Source organism: Schistocerca americana, chromosome 2 (assembly GCF_021461395.2).
Source record: "Schistocerca americana isolate TAMUIC-IGC-003095 chromosome 2, iqSchAmer2.1, whole genome shotgun sequence".
Taxonomy (NCBI): domain Eukaryota; kingdom Metazoa; phylum Arthropoda; class Insecta; order Orthoptera; family Acrididae; genus Schistocerca; species Schistocerca americana.
In genome coordinates, this window is record NC_060120.1 from 702,201,677 (window position 1) to 702,225,692 (window position 24,016).

The 24,016-nt window shown below is 45.4% G+C and overlaps 1 protein-coding gene across 1 annotated transcript in view; it reads left to right on the plus strand.

Moving 5' to 3' along the window:
- The window catches only part of LOC124594356 (outer dynein arm-docking complex subunit 4-like), a 109,271-nt gene that overhangs the window by 76,575 nt on the left and 8,680 nt on the right, over window positions 1–24,016 (plus strand). Inside the window, exon 5 of the mRNA XM_047132724.1 lies at window positions 10,884–11,168. Within this exon, the coding sequence (XP_046988680.1) occupies window positions 10,884–11,168 (285 nt within the window). The remainder of the gene's footprint in view (window positions 1–10,883; window positions 11,169–24,016) is intronic.

Sequence of the window (24,016 nt, forward strand, 5' to 3'; positions counted from 1 at the left end):
TGCTATGAGGTCTAAAACGTTAGCTTCACGAGTTGGTTCTCTAACTATCTGCTCGAAGTAATTCTCGGACAAGGCAGTCAGGATAATGTCACTAGAGTCTCTGTCCCTGGCTCCAGTTCTGATTGTGTGACTATCCCATTCTATACCTGGTAGATTGAAGTCTCCCCCTATTACAATAGTATGATCACGAAACTTCTTCACGACGTTCTGCAGGTTCTCTCTGAGGCGCTCAACTACTACGGTTGCTGATGCAGGTGGTCTATAGAAGCATCCGACTATCATATCTGACCCACCTTTGATACTTAACTTAACCCAGATTATTTCACATTCGCATTCGCTAATAACTTCACTGGATATTATTGAATTCTTTACTGCTATAAATACTCCTCCACCATTGGCGTTTATCCTATCCTTGCGGTATATATTCCATTCTGTGTCTAGGATTTCGTTACTGTTCACTTCCGGTTTTAACCAACTTTCCGTTCCTAACACTATATGCGCACTATTTCCTTCAATAAGAGATACTAATTCAGGAACCTTGCCCTGGATACTCCTGCAGTTTACCAATATTACGTTGACTTTTCCTGTTTTTGGTCTCTGAGGACGGACGTTCTTTATCAACGATGATAATGTCCTCTCTGGTAAGCCGTCAGGTATTTTATCGTTTCGCCCAAGGGGGGGGGGTCCCTCTAACCTAAAAAACCCCCGTGTGCACGCCACACGTACTCTGCTACCCTAGTAGCTGCTTCCGGTGTGTAGTGCACGCCTGACCTGTCTAGGGGGGCCCTACAGTTCTCCACCCAATAACGGAGGTCGATGAATTTGCAACCATTATAGTCGCAGAGTCGTCTGAGCCTCTGGTTTAGACCCTCCACACGGCTCCAAACCAGAGGACCGCGATCGACTCTGGGCACTATGCTGCAGATATTAAGCTCAGCTTGCACTCCGCGTGCGATGCTGGTTGTCTTCACCAAATCAGCCAGCCGCCGGAAGGAACCAAGGATGGCCTCAGAACCCAAGCGGCAGGCGTCATTCGTTCCGACATGTGCTACTATCTGCAGCCGGTCACACCCAGTGCGTTCAATAGCTGCCGGAAGGGCCTCCTCCACATTACGGACGAGACCCCCCGGCAAGCACACCGAGTGCACACTGGCATTCTTCCCCGACCTACCCGCTATTTTCCTAAGGGGCTCCATAACCCGCCTAACGTTGGAGCTCCCTATAACTAATAGGCCCGCCCTCTGTGACTGTCGGGACCTTGCCGGAGAATCGGCCACTGGCCCAACAGGCGAGGCATCCTGTGGTGGCTCGGAAACGATGTCATCACCACTAGGAAGCACCCCGTACCTGTTGGAAAGGGGTAAGGCAGCTGCCACGCGGCCAGATCCCACCTTCGCCTTTCGGCGAGGCACGCGCGAGCCCACCACTGTCCGCCATTCACCCTGGAGTGATGGCTCACCGGTAAGATGCTCACTGCCGGAAGACGCAGCGACATCAGGGGTTCCATGCGATTCCAAGGCCACCGAAGTAGGCATAGGTCTCACCACAGTTGCCCCAACGCCACTACGAGCCGACGCCTGCGCCTCGAGCTCGATGAGCCTAACAGACAAAGCCTCCACCTGCCCCCGAAGAGTGGCCAATTCTCCTTGCTTCCGCTCACAACAACCACAGTCCCTACACATGACTATGTTTACCCTACAAGCGAACGGTGTACTCGCCTTATTAGCAGCAGGAAATCGAAGTGCTCTCTCACTGACGGTCTAACCGACACTGAGCTGTTCTAACCAAACAAACAAAAGCCTGTACGATACGAGGGTCGATAGCAACGGCGATACTGTACACTACACTGTTATTAAAATAAAAGGTTGTGTCTAGTAGGCACTCAAACACGCAAGAAATTACAAAAATAAAATAGTAACTACCCAGATAACTGAAAATAAGTTGTACCTGTTTGAAGCTCGCAAAAATGTGTAACAAGCGAACGGTGTACTCGCCTTATTAGCAGCAGGAAATCGAAGTGCTCTCTCACTGACGGTCTAACCGACACTGAGCTGTTCTAACCAAACAAACAAAAGCCTGTACGATACGAGGGTCGATAGCAACGGCGATACTGTACACTACACTGTTATTAAAATAAAAGGTTGTGTCTAGTAGGCACTCAAACACGCAAGAAATTACAAAAATAAAATAGTAACTACCCAGATAACTGAAAATAAGTTGTACCTGTTTGAAGCTCGTAAAAATGTGTAACAAGCGAACGGTGTACTCGCCTTATTAGCAGCAGGAAATCGAAGTGCTCTCTCACTGACGGTCTAACCGACACTGAGCTGTTCTAACCAAACAAACAAAAGCCTGTACGATACGAGGGTCGATAGCAACGGCGATACTGTACACTACACTGTTATTAAAATAATAGGTTGTGTCTAGTAGGCACTCAAACATGCAAGAAATTACAAAAATAAAATAGTGCTCTCTCACTGACGGTCTAACCGACACTGAGCTGTTCTAACCAAACAAACAAAAGCCTGTACGATACGAGGGTCGATAGCAACGGCGATACTGTACACTACACTGTTATTAAAATAAAAGGTTGTGTCTAGTAGGCACTCAAACACGCAAGAAATTACAAAAATAAAATAGTAACTACCCAGATAACTGAAAATAAGTTGTACCTGTTTGAAGCTCGTAAAAATGTGTAACAAGCGAACGGTGTACTCGCCTTATTAGCAGCAGGAAATCGAAGTGCTCTCTCACTGACGGTTTAACCGACACTGAGCTGTTCTAACCAAACAAACAAAAGCCTGTACGATACGAGGGTCGATAGCAACGGCGATACTGTACACTACACTGTTATTAAAATAAACGGTTGTTTCTAGTAGGCACTCAAACACGCAAGAAATTACAAAAATAAAATAGTAACTACCCAGATAACTGAAAATAAGTTGTACCTGTTTGAAGCTCGCAAAAATGTGTAACAAGCGAACGGTGTACTCGCCTTATTAGCAGCAGGAAATCGAAGCGCTCTCTCACTGACGGTCTAACCGACACTGAGCTGTTCTAACCAAACAAACAAAAGCCTGTACGATACGAGGGTCGATAGCAACGGCGATACTGTACACTACACTGTTATTAAAATAATAGGTTGTGTCTAGTAGGCACTCAAACATGCAAGAAATTACAAAAATAAAATAGTAACTTCCCAGATAACTGAAAATAAGTTGTACCTGTTTGAAGCTCGCAAAAATGTGTAACAAGCGAACGGTGTACTCGCCTTATTAGCAGCAGGAAATCGAAGTGCTCTCTCACTGACGGTCTAACCTAACCGACCGCTACCTACGGATTATGGCTCGGAGGAACCCTGACAGCAACGCCACCATGTTGAATAATGCTTTTCGTGCAGCCACAGGACGTCATGTTACGACTCAAACTGTGCACAATAGGCTGCATGATGCGCAACTTCACTCCCGGCGTCCATGGCGAGGTCCATCTTTGCAACCATGACACCATACAGATCTGTACAGATGGGCCCGACAACATGGCGAATGGACCGTTCAGGATTGGCATCACGTTCTCTTCACCGATGAGTGTCGCATATGCCTTCGACCAGACTATCGTCGGAACCGTGTTAGGAGGCAACCCCGTTAGACGGAACGCCTTAGGCACACTGTCTAGCGAGTGCAGCAAGGTGGAGGTTCCCTGCTATTTTGGGGTGGCATTATGTGGGGCCGACGTACGCCGCTGGTGCTCATGGAAGGCGCCGTAACGGCTGTACGATACGTGAATGCCATCCTCTGACCGATAGTGCTTCCATATCGGCAGTATATTGGCATGGCTGTCGTCTTCATGGACGGCAGTTCGCGCCCTCATCGTGCACATCTTGTGAATGCCTTCCATCAGGATAACTACATCGCTCGACTAGAGCGACCAGCATGTTCTCCAGACATGACCCTATCGGACATGACTGGGATAGGTTAACTTGACCCACCGACCACTCTGAGGGATCCACGCCGAATCACCGTTGAGGAGTGGGACAATCTGGACCAACAGTTCCTCGATGAACTTGTGGATACTATGCCACGACGAATACAGGCATGCATCAACGCAAGAGAACGTGCTACTGGGTATTACAGGTACAGTTGTGTACTGCAATCTGGACCACCACCTCTGAAGGTCTCGCTGTATGGTGGTACAACATGCAATGTGCGGTTTTCATGAGCAATAAAAAATGTGGAAATGATTTTTATGTTGATCTATATTCCAATTTTTTGTACAGGTTCCTGAACTCTCGGAACCGAGGTGATGCTAAACTTTTTTTGATGTTCGTATAGCAATTCAGTTGTAGTCCTTTGCTTACGTTACAGCTTCCTTGTCTACTCCAATATCATCTAAGGATACACCTCATCAATTCTGTCAGACAGTTCTGTCAGACAGCCCTTGCTTAATTAAGCCTCGTAACTCATATCACAGGGCTTCTTCGTCCCTGCCCTCTGATTTCAATCACATGGTTTTTCATCAAAGCTGCATCTATTTTTTGGTGCGCCCCAGCTGTGTCTTTACTCTCAATATAATTTTCTAGTTAACTTCACTATTACCCACAGGACAGTTTTTTTAACAATTGACATAACACCACCCATTTGGTAAAATTGGCCTTAAATTTTCTGAGTGGCATCAAGTCTTGGGTTCTTATATTGTCTTGTACACAGTTAAGTTAATTACAACAATTACGTTCAGACATACTTTTCTGAAAGGTAACTCATTCTTTTGGATTATGCTCTCAGGATTACAATATTTTTCTCAAAGAGAATACACTGGTTTCACTGCATTCACATTACAAAGTTTTTCTGAAGGAGAGTTCATTGGCTTTACAGCATTACAAGAGGTTACACTGGAATTTAACATTACCCATTTTAAGGATGCTCCTAATGCATTATGCCTCCACATACTTTGCTGAGCTGTGTGTGGGACAGAAATACGATTGAACGCTACCAGTTATTACTCTCAGAGTTCATTGGCTGTATGGTACTCACTTTGTAATATCGAACTTAATGTCCACATCTAGACGATACATCTTTGTACGGTCTTTACGACCTCTTTCATGAAATGGTATTTCCTCTCTCTTTATGTTAAGATATCGTGATGATAGCTTATATTCTGGACACTGGGTAACTGCACTAATTCGAACACAGATTTTCCCACAGCAATGAATATTATAAAGATAATTCTGTATATTTCTAAAGCAGTTCTTGCAAAATTTATATTGTCTGCAACAGCTTGTTAATATAACCAATATAGTAAGTGTTGCATTTAGAGACGTCATTATAGAAAAATGTGTTATGGATCAGCAGTGTCTCAGCTCCTCCTGTCCTTCAACAAACATTATTTCTAGATTAAACCTTTTCCCCCACAACATTCGTCTTCAAGTTGGGTAACCGCATGGTCTACAGGTAATTCTAAATCCAACAAGGAAACATTCGTCTTCATTTATTATGTGATAGTGAAATTACAGATTTATTTGCTGTGTTATACCTTTTGTTGGTAGTACTGTTACGCATAATTCTCTCTCTCTCTTTGAACATTATCGTTTCCTACCCTTTTACATTTAATGTGGAAACTTACTTCTCCAGTTCCTTTCAAAGACACATTCTTTGGAACCTGCTTTCTGCATAGTACTAGGATCTACATATAACAGCTCATTACTATTTGTGTCAAAATACTCTGATTTAAAGTAACTAATTTTTACACTATCATTTGGAATTTCACATACTGACTGAAGCTGCACAGTCTTTCTGATCAAAACTTGAGACTCGTGCGAACGTTTCTTTTCATGGCCGTTTGTTCTTATTTTATTCTTACAATTTAATTGTTCTGCCAACAGTTTTGCATAGTCTCTCTTTGATTCATCTTGTAATGGAATGGAATGCTGCGCGGTGTGGGATCCTTACCAGATAGGACTGACAGAGTACATCGAAAAAGTTCAAAGAAGAGCAGCACGTTTTGTATTATCGTGAAATATGGGAGAGAGTGTCACAGAAATGATACAGGATTTGGGCTGGACATCATTAAAAGAAGAGCGTTTTTCGTCGTGACGGAATCTTCTCACGAAATTCCAATCACCAACTTCCTCCTCCGAATGCGAAAATATTTTGTTGACAGCGACCTACATAGGGAGAAACGATCACCACGATGAAATAAGGGAATCAGAGCTCGTACGGAAAGATATAAGTGTTCGTTCTTTCCGCACGCTATACGAGAATGGAATAATAGAGAATTATGAAGATGGTTCGATGAACCCTCTGCCAGGCACTTAAATGTGATTTGCTGAGTATTCATGTAGATGAAGATGTAGATCTGTTAGCAATAATTCTTTCCTTTTGATTGAGGAGTCTCTTTTAGCGAAGGAAACTTTCATCTAGTAAGTTAATATCATTACACAACCTAATAGACTTTCAGTTATGAATACATCTACATCAGCTAACTTTAACAGGAGATATCTTGATGACTCAGATGGAGGGACAGGAAACTTTGCGTCTTTTAAATGATTTCCCATTACACTGAAAATCTCTGCAGTTTCCGTAGGGTTTAAAATGTATGCCTACATTATGCCTTCTGCGCGCTAATAAAAGCATTTCTCATCTGTTCACATTAAGTTTCTACTTCCCCAAATACATCTGACAGTTAAAACACTTCTTTACAAATTGGTACAACCAACGCGAGTCTCTTCCATTCAGTGTGTTTCCTTAACATATGACTCAATAAATTTCGCTAATCTTCCCAGTCCTGACTTTAAAGAGTTCTGAACATGTAACACGTCAGACTGAGTTGCAAATAGAAACCAAACTTTACCCAGGTTTCAGCCAAAATAATTTGGCCTTCTTCAGAAGCGAGTGACGCTAAACTAGTGCATGCCAAAGTTTGGCCATGTCAAGTACGAAACTGTATCACCGTAGTACCCAGTCATAATCTACATTACTTGGGCTGAAGAGAAACAGCAGGTCCCACTGTGCACCGGTGCATCTCTCGCGGCCCATCGACTTCGAATAGATATACTGGAGATTGTTTGTGACATGTTTTCTCACTTTGGATGTAGCTACATGGCCTTTGCTTTTCGTTTTTACAATCATAACTACACATACAGAAGTGCTACGATCTTGAGGAAGGGCGTTAAACACCACGCTTTTAGCGCCCAACAATTATGAATTCAACCATCCATATGTAAAGCAACTGAGATATTTTACATCTCTAGTTGGTCTTACATATGCACATCCTTTTTGCAGAACAATTCCCCTGTTTCTCATCGAGAGTAATGTTCTCTCTCGCAGTGCGAGTTCTACCACCGGCACTAGCCCTGTCTCGTCACCACAGGTTCTCGCAGTTGTCTGCACTCTGTCAATACTTAGACCTTGTATGAAACACTCTCTATCTAGGGAGTAAAGAAGCTCTATTGCTTCCTTTAAGCTTTCCTTGCTGGACACACTACCAAATCCTTTCCTGAAGTCTTTTTGCGTTTCATTTGTCATGTTTGCCCATGTCTGAATCAGTTTCCATTGCCTTTGCTTGGTTTGGAAAATCTTCCTTGCATAATAGTCCATAGTTCACTTGATAGAATAATCGTCTTTGAGGAGCCATTCGTTTTCTTCCCAAGTACCTGAGCTTTCCTATACTTGGAATCTAGACTTCACTTTCCCTGTAATTTTTGTTTTTACGGATTTAAACAGAATTATCTGTTCCTATGGCTTCACTAGGTAGAATTCAAAATCATCATCTATCATACGAGGCCTGAGGTCACTATTGTTACCACCAGAAGACTGTCCTAATATACACAAAGCATCAATAGAACTTATTTTCCCACTTTCTGCAGAGCTTACTTCACTAGCAGGAGCCATATTATTGTACACTGTATTTATATCACTTCTGTCACACTGGGATGATCTGTGGTGAGCTGCGTAATTGTCCACTGTGATGCATCTGCTGTTGTATCTGTTGGACTTGTGAAAAAACAGCTGCTGCAGCTCTTGGAGTGTACCGAACATACTGCTCGGAGCCCCAGGCCTCAAACTCTGGGACAACTAGCTGCCTCTGAGGATGCCCCCTGCCTGCTGCTCCTGCTGCTGACTGCTGTCAGCTTGCAGCTGTTCTCAGCCAAGAGACATCTCTGCTGCCTGCTTGGAATGGTTCCTACCTGCACTGATGTCTGCTGTTATTACTGACTTATGCTGTCCCATCCTCTATCAACTCAGAAACTTGAAACGCCACAACTTCCTGCATGTGTTATAGTCACGGTAAGGAAACCTATTAGTTCTTAATCATATGGCCTTACGGCCTACATGATACCAACACCATGATTGGCACGTGTCATCTTTCATTATTTTGTAATTTTCGACTAGATACCGATGTTCACTTCTGTTCTGGTGAGTATTTTTATTGTCTCACTATACGTGCTAGTAGTGCTCCATAAGTTCTTCGTAATGACCTGCAAATCAATGTCCTAACTGCATGAAAATGCAGTCTTTCACGACGGCGCTGTTGTACAAGGCAGTGTGAAACTGTTGGCAGAATATTTTTCTCCTGAAACACTTAAGTTGTTCCGACATTTTATGACGACCATTGTTTTATGAAATAATGGACAAAATGGTTATGGGTTCTCTGCTGTCTCCAGCAATGGCCAATTTTTTTATGAACCATTCTGAAGAACGCCGGCCGGTGTGGCCGAGCGGTTCTAGGCGCTACAGTCTGGAACCGCGCGACCGCTACGGTCGCAGGTTCGAACCCTCTCGGGCATGGATGTGTGTGGTGTCCTTAAGTTAGTTAGGTGTAAGTAGTTCTAAGTTCTAGGGGACTGATGTCCTCAGCAGTTAAGTTCCATAGTGCTCAGAGCCATTTGAACCATTTGAGGAACATGCATTAAATTTGGCTGCCCTTCATCCATCTTCATTTTATCTTTATTTTGATGACACGTTTATGGTCCGGTCACATGGTGTAGAAACTCTTCATCACTTCCATGAACATGTGACGAGCATGCGCCCAGACATGCAGTTCACTGTTGAGTCAGAGAAAGAGGGAAGGCTGCTATTTTTAGATGTTTTGTTATAACGGAAGTTGGATGGACGTCTCGGCCATTCAGTGTAGCGCAAGCTGATGCACACCGATTGATATCTTAGCTCTCAGTGTTTTCACCAACCACTCCGGAAGAGAGCAGTTTTAAATACTCTGGTACACAGAGTAAAAACTGTTTCTGACGACTTCCACTTGGATCCTGAAATTAAACATCTGAAGTATGTGTTTCAAAAGAATGGCTATGGGTCACGTGATATGAAGTCAATGTGCTGCAAGCATAGGAAATGTGAAAATGTTGAACATTCACGCGATGAGCTGCTGACTGCCACTGACTACATTCCTTCCCTTCTGTGGCGCTGTATCCAGCAAAGTAGGAAGTCTCCTGTGAGGACGAGTTATCAGATCTATTTTCCGACCTCCTATGAAGGTAAAGTAGAAACTACGACCTGTTAAAGACAGTCCTGGTCTCAGGTTCCCTTGGATTTACAAACATCTGTTGTTAATGAGGAAGCAGTTGCAGCGGTCAGTCCGTTTGCGCCTTTTCCAACCACTGTGCAGAACATCAACGGCACATTAAAAATCGAGAATGGGAGAAATCAGCTGTTGTTGAACACAGTCTCACAAACATAAAATACTGTTTGACGAAATAAAAGGTTTGTCCCAAGCTGCTTCAGTCTGGGATTCTATAACTGAAGAGGCTGTAGACATATGAAAGTGCTGGAAAATCTTCAAATATGACAGGGGATATAATCTTAACGGTGCATGGAAGCGAGTTGTCGATGCAGAGAGACCCAGAGATATTCGCCCCAATGTTTATGCTACCGCCGGAGAGGTGGTGACTCTAGTGCAGACGTTGACACCATCTGCGACAGCATTACTTAATTACTGACCGATTAGAAGCCATCTATGGGCTACACAAGGCCACCATAGCAGCAGTTTTTACAGTCGGTTACTCCTGCCGAAGACGACGGAGGTAATCGTCGAAAGCTCGAGGTTTTATCCTGAAGTGATGCGGCATGAAGTCCGAGAGTGTTTTATACAACTGCCTGCATGCGTTTCCATGCTACACCACACCAATTTATAATTTTATAGAAAATCAATTCGTAACAATTACCTGGATGCAGCCACACAGGCCAAACAAATACTGTTAAACAACAACATACAGACATGATCTAGCAACTGTGGGGTCAGCTATCGGTTGTATGTATGTATGTATTAAACCGGTGACCTACAAACGACGGAGGGGCTTCGTCCCGTCTTAGCCCTCAGTGGTTCACAACCCCACAGCAGGCCACACAGTCCACCCACCCCACCGCCGCCCCACACCGAATCCGGGTTATTGGTTAGGCCCCCAGTGGACCTCCCGGGAACGTGTCATACCACACGAGTGTAACCCAAAATGTGTGAGTGGTGGAGTAATTATGGTGTACGCGTACGTGGAACTCGGTTTTGTGCAGCAGTCGCCGACACAGTGTAACTGAGGCAGAATAAGGGGAACCAGCCCGTATTAGCCAAGGTAGATCGAAAACAGCCTTGAAAACCATCCACAGGCTGGCCGGCACATCAGACCTCGACACTAATCTGCCGGGCGGATTCCTGCCGGGCGCCTGCACGATTTCCCGCTCGCGAACCAGCACGTTAGACCGCGCGGCTAGCTGGGTGGGCCAGCTATTGGTTACTCATTGTTGATCTGACAGTTATTAGCGATTTAAGTCTGATGGTATTTTATCTCACGAGAAAGTTTGGCCGACGAATGAATAGGCGTTCTTACATGAAAAAACCGGAGTTGTAAACTTTGTCTGAGGTGTTTGTACCTTTTATGCTGGCAGGGAAGACGCTGCTGCTCACGCCGGAACCGGCAGAGTCCCCTGCGGCGCTGGCGCAGACGCCGCCAGACGACAGCAAGCAGGAGACGGCGGCCACGTCGGTGCCCAGCTCGGGGTCGGCGGCGGGGCGTCGCAGCGCGAGCGCCAGCGCCGCGGCGCAGCACGGCCACGCCCCCAGCAGCCGGCCGGCGTCGGGCAGCGCGTGCGCGGCGGACCCTGCGGCGCGCCGCCTGCTGGGCGCGCTCTGCGTCGACAAGCAGTACCTCGAGCAGCTGCTCCAAAACCCCGGTCAGTCTCATCCCTCCCCCCGCCCCCCCCCCCCTCACCCGAATCGTACACCTTGCGTATCACCGCCAAACAGTGGCAAAAGCGACGTATTAATATTCTACACGGCCCATTCGGAGAACGAGTGTGGGGTAAATATTGCTTGTATGACACTGAACGAGTGCTTGCGAGTCTTACATTATGTTCGCATTCCTCATGAAAGAAGTAAACTGTTGAGATTATTCGCAGGGAATTAGTTTTAAAATATTCTGTTAGGTCTGCGTGAAATAAAATTGTCTACAATTACTTTAGGATTGCCATTAGAGGGCTGCAGAGCAGAAAGGAGGTTTTGAAGAGATGGCAAGAGTACATTGAATGTCTGTATAAGGAAGATGAAAAAGAAAGTGAAATTAAGGTTGAAGAGGAGCAATATGTGCCGGAAGATGGAAAGGGATTCACCATCTTGGAAGCAGAAGTAGAGAAGGCGGTGAAGGAGATGAAGACTAGTAAGGCATGCGGAATTGATGATTTGGCAGCAGAACTGTTGAAGAGTCTGGGAAACAAGGCAAGAAAAGGAATAGTCTGCCTCTGTAATGAGATATATGAGAAAGGGGAATGGCCTGAAGACTTCCTTGGAACAGTTGTGAGAAAAAGAGAAACACCAAAAAATGTGAAGAGCATAGAACCATCAGTCTAATTTCTCATGCAGCTAAAGTGTTGCGGATAGTGTTGAGTAGAAGACTATATGACAAGCTGGATAGAGGGATTGAAGAGGAGCAGTTCGGATTTAGAAGAAGAAAAGGAGCAATCGATGCTATTGGCCCGTTAAGATCTATTGGGGAAAGATATATGGAAAAAGGTAGAGGAATGAGAGAAATCTTTGCTGTTTTTATAGATTTAGAAAAGGCTTTTGACAGTGTTTAGCGGAACAAGCTGATGGATATTTCTGAGAGGAAAGGAGTAGACGGCAAATAGAGACGACTGGTACAGAATCTATATTTGCACCAAAAAGTAAGGATAAGGATTGGAAATGAAATGTCAGAAGGAAGCAACTTTGGACGAGGTGTTAGACAACCTTGTTACCTTTTCCCACTGAAGTTGAAAGCATAACTTGAAGAGATTATTACGAAACGCTTAGATGGTAAAAGAGTAATATGTATTGGTGGAAAGAGAATAGAATGTATAATATTTGCTGTTGACATGGTATTAGTGGCAGAAAATGAGCAGACAGTGAATAACATGCTCCAAGATCTGAATGAAGCTTGGGTGGAATGTGGGATGTAAATAAACACAGCAAACACAAAGAGTATGGTCATCATTACAAGACGCAGACTGTCAAATATTAAAATTAGACAAGCTACCATTAGCCAATTAAATGGATTTAAATATTTTGGAAACACAATAACTGAAGACTTGAGATGTCACCAGGAACTGAAAACTTGAACTGTCATAGCGAAGGAGGCATTCAACAGAAAGAGGAGACTGTTATGTGGTAAATTATACAAAGGTCTAAGAAAAGGCTTGGCAAATGTTTTGTCTCTAGTGTGGCACTATATGGGGCAGAAACATGGACGCTGAGACGAGAAGATGAACAAGGGTTATAAGCACTTGGGATGTGGGTGTGGAGGAGATGGAGACGATAAGCTGGACGGGGGGGGGGGGGGGGGGGACGTTTCCATTCGTTATTTTTGGCGATCGAACCTCATTTTACTAGCTGCCACTCGTCCCTAGTTTGTGAAATCAATTTGTTAATTTTGTCCTTCCACGATACTGTATGCAATGCATAGAGTCACCTTGTAAATTCTGTTTCCATTATTTACCTTTGGTGTTTTTTAGTCGGGTCCCTTAATTCCCGCCATCGTTCCCGAACTCAGCTGTTTTGGTCCTACATCGTTGGAGTAGCGGTATTAACTGGAACTGATGGTTGCCCAATTTAGTTGCAATGATAGTCGCTAATTATACTACCTCTAATAACTTGTCCGTGAGCAGAGTTCTGACTGGTTTGATGGGGCCCGCTATGAATTATTCTCCTATGACAACCTCTTCATCTCTTAGTACCACCTGCACCCTAGGTCGTCGCCGGTCGCTGTGGTCTCGCGGTTCTAGGTGCTGAGTCCGGAACCGCGCGACTGCTACGGTGGCAGGTTCGAATCCTGCCTCGGGCATGGATGTGTGTGATGTCCTTAGGTTAGTTAGGTTTAAGTAGTTCTAAGTTCTAGGGGACTGATGACCTCAGAAGTTAAGTCCCATAGTGCTCAGAGCCATTTTTTCCAAACCGATCTTCCCCGAGGTCGGCTTCTATCAGTTTTTCCATTCGTCTTTAAAGAATTCGCGTTAGTACTTTGCAGCTGTGACTTATTAAACTGATAGTTAGGTAATTTTCACATCTGTCAACACCTGCTTTCTTCGGGATTGGAATTATTATATTTTTCTTGAAGTCTGAGGGAATTTCGCCTGTCTCATACATCGTGCTGACCAGATGGTAGAGTTTTGTCAGGACTCGCTCTCCCAAGGCTGTCAGTAGTTCTAATGGAATGTTGTCTACTCCCGGGGCCTTGTTTCGACTCAGGTCTTTCAGTGCTCTTTCAAACTCTTCACGCTGTATCATGTCTTCCATTTCATCTTCATCTACATCCTCTTCCATTTCCATCATGATCTGGTAGAGGGAGATTATCGAAACTGTGTAAGGAGAGGATGTGACAGGCAGATATAGGATTGATAGGATGTGTCGGTAGGAGCGCGGCAGTGTAATGGGATTGCAAGTTAGAGGTGAAAGTATAGAATGATTGGAGTCGAGTTTCAGGTGGTGTAGGCTGTTCAGATATGTTCAGTGCGAGGGAAGAAAGGCGGAAAGGCGGAAATTTGATGAGATGGTAAATGACCCTTGTGGAGGAAGTTAAACGGATGTGCAAAGTGAGACGGAGTGCATGACATTTCAGGATCTGAAGGGACTTACACAACTTATGTGAGGCGGATCTCCATGCAACATTTTCCTAGGAGAAGTCGGGTCGGATCGACATTTTGTAGGTGTGGAAGACAGAAGTTCGGCCAGTTAGTAGGTTTAGTCTATTCTGAGATTTCTGTTGGTTCGTTAGTTGGTGAGGCTTCTATGCTAGCTGCCAGTCGATGGTTATTGCAAGGTATCTTAATGAAATTGTTAATCAAACTGTAAGGTAGAAAGCATGGAGATGGAAGATGCAGGTGGTTCATCCTATTGTTACCTGATTTTCGGTGGTGTTGAGCTTGAGGAGTTGGTTACACCAGGAAGTAAACTAACTGCAGTGGAGCTGTAGGGATCGTAAAGATCTCTGTAGGGTGGAGGACGGCGAAAAAGTGTCATCAGCATGCTGAAGGATGTTGTATGGGCATATTAGCAGTGTAGAGGAGATAAAGGAGAGGAAAGGGGACCGAGTCTTTGGGCACAGCTGCAGTGTAATGGAAGGTATTGGAATTTGTATTGTTAATAGAGGCAGGGGATGGGTTATTTGTTAGGAATGATGCAATAAGGTGGATATAGCTATCTGGAAATGCATACGTCTGGAGTTGGGGACCCAAATGTCATACACTGTCATAGGCTTTCTCTAGATCGAACGAGAAAAAAATAGCGGATGTACAACTGACGAGCTTGTGGGTTGCAAATGAGTGAGCTGCAGGAGCTGGTCATCAGAGAAGAAGTGGCGATAGAAATCATACTGGTCAACAGGAAGAAGGTTGTGATGGTTCAGATGTTGATGGGCACATTGGTAGCCTATGAATTCTAAGACTTTGTTAAAACTGAGGTGAGCCAGGTGGGGTGGTGGGAGAAGGTATCATTAGGAGGTTTGTGCGAGTTGAGGAAAAGTAGGATTTTGGAGGTTTTTCTCACTACAGGATAGTAACCTGTCGAGAGGATAGTGGGAAAAAGGGTTCTAAGTGTGACTGGAAAGGAAAGGAGCATTCTTTGAGGTGTCTGTAGGTAATGCAATCGTAACCAGGGGAAGTGTTTTTTTCTGAGGTAGTTACATTATGCTGTGTGCTGTGATTGGTATACTTAATTCTGTTTGTAGTATGTCGTCCAAACTTTGAGATAGGGATGGGAAAACGGTAGTTGTGCGTTCATAAATTGTAAGGAACAGAGAATATTGTAAATTAAGGCAGCCAGGAATCTACAAGAGGTCACAGAGATAGGACCCGACATGGTCACGTCTGCTCCGGTTGCCGGGTTGTTGTGGAGGAGCGGATGGTGAGGGATGAAGTAACTGCCAGTGAATCGACGGAATACTTTCCATACTTGGGAGGGCGACAGTCCCGAAGTTTTTTAGTTTTTAATAAATTCGTAGTGTCTTGGATGATGTGGTGCGTAGGAGATGGTGAGGAGAACTGGTAGGTGGCCACTTGCCGCTGGATCGAGGGCTTTTACAATGAGGTATCAAAGGTGTTCGGAAGAAGCTGGGACGATATGTGGAGCAGTACTGCTTTCAGGATGAGGACAACATCATCTTGGAGGGAGTCTGAACTGATGCCACTGTTGGCGGCCTACTGGGGACTACGATGGATGTTAAGGTCAGAGGCAATAACACAGTTTGGGAATTTATGGTTAATTTGAGTGAGGAAGTCACAGGGGCTGAGATTATTAGGCCAGATTTTGATGTCTGCAAAGGTAACAGTTATGGTTTTTAAGAAGAGGGTGAGGGTGAGTTGTTCGGTGGGAGCATTGCATAAGAGTTGCGGCCGAACAAGAATGTTCTTGTGGTGGTCTGTTGCCTCTGGCCAGGGGAGGAGAATATCTATATGGTGAAGGATATAGGAAAGCGTTAGGATGGCGTAATAGCGTTGGAGGGTTGTTACATTAAGGATGAAGGTACTGACGTGTTGTTGGTGGGTAGAAAGCGGATGTGGTACAGGATGCCCCATTGCTGTCACACCAAAAGGCGAGGCTAGAGAGTGGGTTCTGTGGGTGAGATACAGAGAGGATTTAACTGAGGATGTCTAAATGGGTAAATACAAAATGGGCTTAGTTTCTAGAGTACGTGGATTGGGTAATGAAGTAAACATGCGGCAGGCGGCAAGGAAAGTTTGTTGGACGTTATTGTATATTTTGAAGGACGATGCTGAGAAATCTAAGGATATTGTTGGCAGTGGGAGATGGCTGAGGGAATTATTGGGATGAATAGGATTATCAGTAGGTCGGGCAGGCACCGTTAATTCTAGTTTAATGGGTGGGGTTTGGCTCTGCATTTTGCAGAGTAGAAATCGTGGCTATGATTGCAGGCGTTGCTGGTGGAAGGAGAATCGAGGTTTGAGCATTTTTTAAGGAAGTAGGCAACTTTACAGTGAGGACAAGTGATTGGATTTTTGCAGTCGGGTGTGAAATGATCGTTATAAAGGAGATACTCGGGCAATGATAGTATGTGGTTGAGGGATTTGGAGTGTTCTACATCTACACCTACATCTATAATCCGCAAGCCACCCAATAGAGTGTGGCGGAGGGCACTTTACGTGCCACTGTCATTACCTCCCTTTCCTGTTCCAGTCGCGTATGGTTCGCGGGAAGAACGACTGCCGGAAAGCTTCCGTGCGCGCTCGAATCTCTCTAACTTTACATTCGGGATCTCCTCGGGAGGTATAAGTAGGGGGAAGCAATATGTTCGATATCTCACCCAGAAACGCACCCTCTCGAAACCTGGACAGCAAGCCACACCGCGATGCAGAGCGCCTCTCTTGCAGAGTCTGCCACTTGAGTTTGCTAAACATCTCCGTAACGCTATCACGCTTACCAAATAACCCTATGTCGAAACGCGCTGCTCTTATTTGGATCTTCTCTATCTCCTCTGTCAACCCGACCTGGTACGGATCCCACACTGATGAGCAATACTCAAGTATAGGTCGAACTAGTGTTTAGTAAGCCACCTCCTTTATTGATGGACTACATTTTCTTAGGACTCTTCCAATGAATTTCAACCCGGCACCCGCCTTACCAACAATTAATTTTATATGATCATTCCACTTCAAATCGTTCCGTACGCATACTCCCAGATATTTTACAGAAGTAACTGCTACCAGTGTTTGTTCCGCTATCATATAATCATACAATAAAGGTTCTTTCTTTCTACGTATTCGCAGTACATTACATTTGTCTACGTTAAGGGTCAGTTGTCACTCCTTGCACCAAGTGCATATCCGCTGCAGATCTTCCTGCATTTAGCTGCAATTTTCTAATGCTGCAACTTCTCTGTATACTACAGCATCATCCGCGAAAAGTCGCATGGAACTTCCGACACTATCTAGTAGGTCATTTATCTATATTGTGAAAATCAATGGTCCCATACCACTCCCCTGTGGCACGCCAGAGGTTACTTTAACGTCTGTAGACATCTCTCCATTGAGAAAAACTTGCTGTGTTCTGTTTGCTAAAAACTCTTCAACCCAGCCACACAGCTGGTCTGATAATCAGTAGGCTCTTACTTTGTTTATCAGGCGACAGTGCGGAACTGTATCGAACGCGTTCCGGAAGTCAGAGAAAATGGCATCTACCTGGGAGCCTGTACCTAATATTTTCTGGGTCTCACGAACAAATAAAGCGAGTTCGGTCTCACACGATCGCTGTTTCCGGAATCCATTTTGATTCCTACAGCGTAGATTCTGGGTTTCCAGAAATGACATGACACGCGAGCAAAAAACATGTTCTAAAATTGTACAACAGATCGATGTCAGAGATATAGGCCTATAGTTTTGCGCATCTGCTCGACGACCCTTCTTGAAAACTGAAACTACCTGTGCTCTTTTCCGATCATTTGGAACGTTCCGTTCCTCTAGAGACTTGAATTGGTATTCCGACAGGTTCAGTGGACTTTCCTCTGTTGAGTGAATTCAGTTGCTTTTCTATTCTTTGGACACTTATTTCGATGTCAGCCATTTTTACGTTCGTGCGAGGATTTAGAGAAGGAACTGCAGTGCGGTCTTCCTCTGTGAAACAGCTTTGGAAAAAGGTGTTTAGTATTTCAGATTGACGCGTGGCGTCCTCTATTTCAATGCTATTATCATCCCAGAGTGTCTGGATATGCTCTTTCGATCCACTTACTGATTTAACGTAAGACCAGAACTTCCTAGGATTTTCTGTCAAGTCGGTACGTAGAATTTTACTTTCGAATTCACTGAACGCTTCACGCATAGCCCTCCTTACGCAAACTTTGACATCGTTTAGCTTCTGTTTGTCTGAGAGGTTTTGGCTGCGTTTAAATTTGCAGTGAAGCTCTCTTTGTTTTCGCAGTAGTTTCCTAACTTTGTTGTTACACCACGGTGGGTTTTTCCCGTCCCTCACAGTTTTATTTGATATGTACCTGTTTAAAACGCACTTTACGATTGCCTTGAACTTTTTCAATAAACACTCAACATTGTCAGTGTCGGAACAGAAATTTTCGTTTTGATCTGTTAGGTAGTCTGAAATCTGCCTCCTGTTACTCTTGCTAAACAGATAAACCTTCCTCCCTTCTTTTATATTTCTATTTACTTCCATATTCAGGGCTGCTGCAACGGCCTTATGATCACTGATTCCCTGTTCTGCGCTTACAGAGTCGAAAAGTTCGGGTCTGTTTGTTATCAGTAGGTCCAAGATGTTATCTCCAGGAACGGTTCTCTTTTTAATTGCTCGAGGTAATTTTCGGATAGTGCACTCAGTATAATGTCACTCGATGCTCTGTCCCTACCACCTGTCCTAAACATCTGAGTGTCCCAGTGTATATCTGGTAAAATGAAATCTCCTCCTATGACTATAACATGCTGAGGAAATTTGTGTGAAATGTATTCCAGATTTTCTCTCAGTTGTTCTTCCACTAATGCTGCTGAGTCGGGAGGACGGTAAAAGTAGCCAATTATTAACCGAGCTACGTTGTTGAGTGTAACCTCCACCCATAATAATTCACAGGAACTATCCACTTCTATTTCACTACAGGATAAACTACTACTAACAGTGACAAACACGCCACCACCGGTTGCATGCAATCTATCCTTTCTAAACACCGTCTGTGCCTTTGTAAAAATTTCGGCAGCTTTCTGTACCTATAACGACTTCAGCTTTGGTGCTTTCTATCATCGCTTGAAGTTCCTGTACTTTACCAACACAGTTTCGACAGTTTACAATTACAATACCGATTGTCCCCGCACGTCCAGACTTTGCCCCACACTCTTTGAGGCTGTTGCCCTTTCTGTACTTGCCCGAGGCCATCAACCCTAAAAAACCGCCCAGTCCACGCCACACAACCCCTGGTACCCGTGTAGCCGTCTGCTGTGTGTAGTGGACTCCTGACCTATACAGCAGAACCCAAAACCCCACCACCCTGTGGCGCAAGTCGAGGAATCTGCAGCCCACACGGTCGCAGAACCGTCTCAGCCTCTGATTCAGACCCTCCACTCGGCTCTGTACCAAAGGTCCGCAGTCAGTCCTGTCGACGATGCTACAGATGGTGAGCTCTGCTTTCATCTGGCAGTCTTTAGCAAATCAGATAGTCGCCGGAAGCCAGAGACGATTTTCTGATCCATAGCGACACACATAATTGGTGCCGACATGAGCGACCACCTGCAGATGGGTGCACCCTTTACCCTTCATGGCATCTGGAAGGACCCTTTCCACATCTGGAATGACTCTCCCCGGCATGCACACGGAGTGCACATTGGTTTTCTTCCCATCCCTTGCAGCCATATCCCTAAGGGGCCCCATTACGCACCTGACGTTGGAGCTCCCAACTAGCAGTAAGCCCACCCTCTGTGACCGCCCGGATCTTGCAGACTGAGGGGCAACCTCTGGAACAGGAACAAGAAGCCATGTCCAGCAGAACATCAGTATCAGCCGGAGACAGAGCCTGAAACTGGTTCGTCAGACAAGCTGGAAAGGCCTTGCGTTAAGCCCTCCAGAATGTCTTTCGCCCCCTGCCACACCTCAAGACGACCTCCCATTCTACCATGGGTGAGTGGTCAACTTCAATGTGTGCAGTATCCCGGACAGCCACAGCCGTAGTCCGATCGGGGGATGCATGGGACGAACTGGCCGTCCCTGACAAACCTCCGTCCGGACCCCCACAGTGATGCCCATTGGCAACATCCTCAGGCTGTGTGACCGAAGCCAACACTGCCTGAAGCTGAGAGCGAAGGGATGCCAATTCAGCCCTCATCCGAACACAGTAGTGTTGGACATTGTGCTGGCAGTTGTAAAGCAGGGCACCCTCTGTAAGCAGGTAATCGAGGATGGGAGCAAACTCAATTAAGATGCTCTTAAGGAAGGTGGTCCTGGGTTGTAGATGTGGAGGGTCTTGCAGATTTCTATGGCAGGAAGGGAACTGAGTTCGGAGACCAGCTCCTCTGCTGTAATTTCAGGGCCATCCTTCGTCATCTCGGCGGAGAGGGTCAGGGATAGTGAGGAGATTGGGGTTGTTTGAATTTGGAGGCAGTGTTGAAGGTAGCGAGGAAGATCTGATGGCTGAACATGATTTTGAGGAGAAGACTGTGTGGAAGTTAGTGTCATGGATTGAATAAACACTGAATCTTTGTGGAGCGAAGGTGGTAAAGAGTTTGAGGGAAGGCTGAGGTATGGGAAGGAAATAATTGCAGATCAGGACGAGAGTGTGGTAACGGGTGTGGGTGAGGGAAAGGTTGGTAGGTTGGTAGGTTAAAACAGAAGGAGCAGGTGTGGGGTGGTATGAATGACAGAGGTAGTAGGAATGTATGTAGTGGGGTGATGAGACATGGCACAGTTAGTCGATGGTATAACTATCCCAGAGAGAATTACATTTATATACACCTGTACTGGAAGTGCCAACGGCCTTGCCACATTGGTAACACCGGTTCCCGTCAGGTCACCGAAGTTAAGTGTAGTCTGGTTGGGGTAGCACTTGGACGGGTGGCCATTTGGTCTGCCAAGAGCTGTTGGCAAGTGAGGTGCACTCAGTCCTTGTGAGGCAAACTGAGGAGCTACATGATTGAGAAGTAGTCTCGTTAACTGCCACAGTCCGAGAGAGCGGTGTGCTGACCACATGCCCCTCCACATCCGCATCAAGTGACACCTGTGGGCTGAGGATGACACGGCGGCCGGTCGATACCGTTGGGTCTTCCAAGGCCTGTTCGGACGGAGTTTAGTTTATTTTAGTGCTGGAAGTAGCGACAATGTAAATGACGTGAGTCAGCTACAAGGGCTATTTTATTTATTTTTTCAAGTTCAGATCGATTGTAAAATTAAAACCACGATGAAGTTCCGAGGAGGTTTAGCGCAGATGTGTTGCGAAGTGTCGATCGCATCCAGTTCTGAGTGAACAGAGAGCACTTAAAGATTGCTTGAACAATAAAGTCTCACGCGAATTGTGAGGTGCGTGCTGTCATTCGATTTCTGCATGCTGAGGAGTTCCATCTGATTTCATGCAGCCCATACAACGTAACTGTCATACGTTGCAGCAAAGGGTGACAGTGGAGCAGTAAATCTGAAGCACGACATCAGAGAAGGAAGCGAACGTCAATCGATGATCATTCGTTTCTAGATAATCGTCCACGCAGGACAGTTCAGAACAAGCGAAGACGAATATTGTCACTAGGCATTGTCGTTCTTTATGCAAATACTCCGCCACAGACAGAAGATGCAACAAAGTCTCTCCTGCATTGTTTTCGACGATAAGTGTTTGATCACCCGCCGTACAGCACGGACTTGGATCCCTGTGATTTTCATCTCTTTGTTCACATGAAACGTGGACTATGAGGACAGCATTTTGCCACAGACAACGAGCTCCAGACGAGCGTAGAGAATTGATGAAAAGAAGAGCCGGCTGCCTTCTATGACAAGGTTCTGGAAAATTAGTACCACTCTGGGACAAATGTCTAAGTCGGTGCGGCGACTATGTTGAAAAGTAGTCGGATGTTGCAAATAAACAAAGCGAGGTGGCGCAGTGGTAGCACACTGGACTCGCATTCGGGAGGACGACGGTTCAATCCCGCGTCCGGCCATCCTGATTTAGGTTTTCCGTGATTTCCCTAAATCGCTTCAGGTAAATGCTGGGATGGTTCCTTTCAATGGGCACGGCCGTCTTCCTTCCCCATCCTTCCCTAATCCGATGAGACCGATGACCTCGCTGTTTGGTCTCTTCCCCCAAACAATCCAATCCAATGTTGCAAATAAAACATTTTTGACTTTCGCTGTGCTTTTCATTTCGCAGTCGATCGGAATTTGATAAGAAAATATCTCTTATGTAAGTCGACTAGTATATAAAACTGGTATATAACACATGAAAAGACTTATAGCACTTTGAAAAGTTGTCCAACATAACGAAAATGTAGGTTAAAACACCTTGTGTGTAGCTAGCATCAAATTCAGCATATGACGCATGCAGTGCTGTACAAACGAATGAAGACGTTTGGCCGCTAGATGTCGCTACCTGCATTCACGTTACAACTTCTTGTTGCAAAATCTTTCACAAGCATCATAGGATTTTGCATTAGTGAGTATAATTTGGAATAATTATGGAACAAAAATGAAACTGCAGCTACATTGTTAGGTCTAAGGTAAAATAAATTCTATGATTTTTAAATGACTGAGCACGCAGAGATGGTTTACGGTATGTACAGTAGAATAACAGTACGACGTGTGGTGAAACTAAGATCTGTTGGTCGGAGGACGGGCTCACTAAGGTCACTGCCGTTGTTGACAGACTCAGCCAGATTTTGTTACAATGGCGAATCGCCCACCTCGTGACCATCAGCCCTCTCGGGACCTAGTAGTCTATATTTCTAATGTTAATGGCCTTAAAGGTAAAAGGACTGAACTGAACACCTTCTTCTAGGACCACCATGTGTACGTTTTACTTGTCTCAGAAACCCACCGGAAACCCACTCATGAATTTCGTCTCCGCAACATCATTTGCTATCGCACTGACAGACTCCATCACCGAGGTGGGACACGGCAGTGTTTCTGCGTAAGATACTCGTCCATAATCATGAGGTTCTCCAACCACTCGAACATATAGAGGCTACGGCAGTCACTGTTTCTACCCACCTTGGAGCTATAACTTTTGCTGCGGCGTATTTGAACCCTATCCCATCACTTCTTGAAATAGACCTCTGTGCCTTGATATCATTTGACAAACTCATTGTTGGGGCAGATCTCAACGCCAAGCATCCGGCTTGGCACTCTCGCATTGCTAATCCCAAGGGCAGGCTCCTCCTTGATCTGGAAGATTATACGGCGCTTTATACCACCGGCCGTAACACAGACCAGCTTATTGCTCGCTTGCAGAGGCCAGTGAACGCGACAGGGACCTGGTGTCGTTCAAACAAGATTGCCCTCAATGCTGCCAAAACTACGGCAGTCAATTTCACTAAACGGCGGCCCATCCTCCGCCACAGCATCACTATTGGAGGCGTCCAGGTCATATGGTCCCCTGATACCAAATACCTAGGTGTCCAGAGGGATAACAAACTGCTCTTCCATCGACGTGTAGAGTACGTCGCTCAAAAGGGAGACAAGCTGATAAAAGCGTTGTACCCGTTGTTCAACAGCAAGCAACTGAACCTCGATGCCAAGCTTCGGGTGTACCAGATGGTCGTCCATCCTTCCCTCACCTTTGGGTCGACTGCTTGTGCCACGATTAGTGCCTCCCAGACGCAGACCCTCCAGTGCCTGTAGGATAAGGTGCTTCGGTGGAGCCTGCTTACCCTCCCCTCACGAGGGTAGTTAGCCTCCACGAGGAAATGGACATGGCCACTCTAAAGACGTCCATGCGAGAGAAAGCAAGGCGACTCTATGCCAAAGTGGAAGCCCTACGCGACACGGGAGCATGCTTAAAACACATTGGCACGACTCCCCGGCACTGGCACCGACACCCTGTTCCTCTCCACATCCTTGAAGACTCTGATTCCGA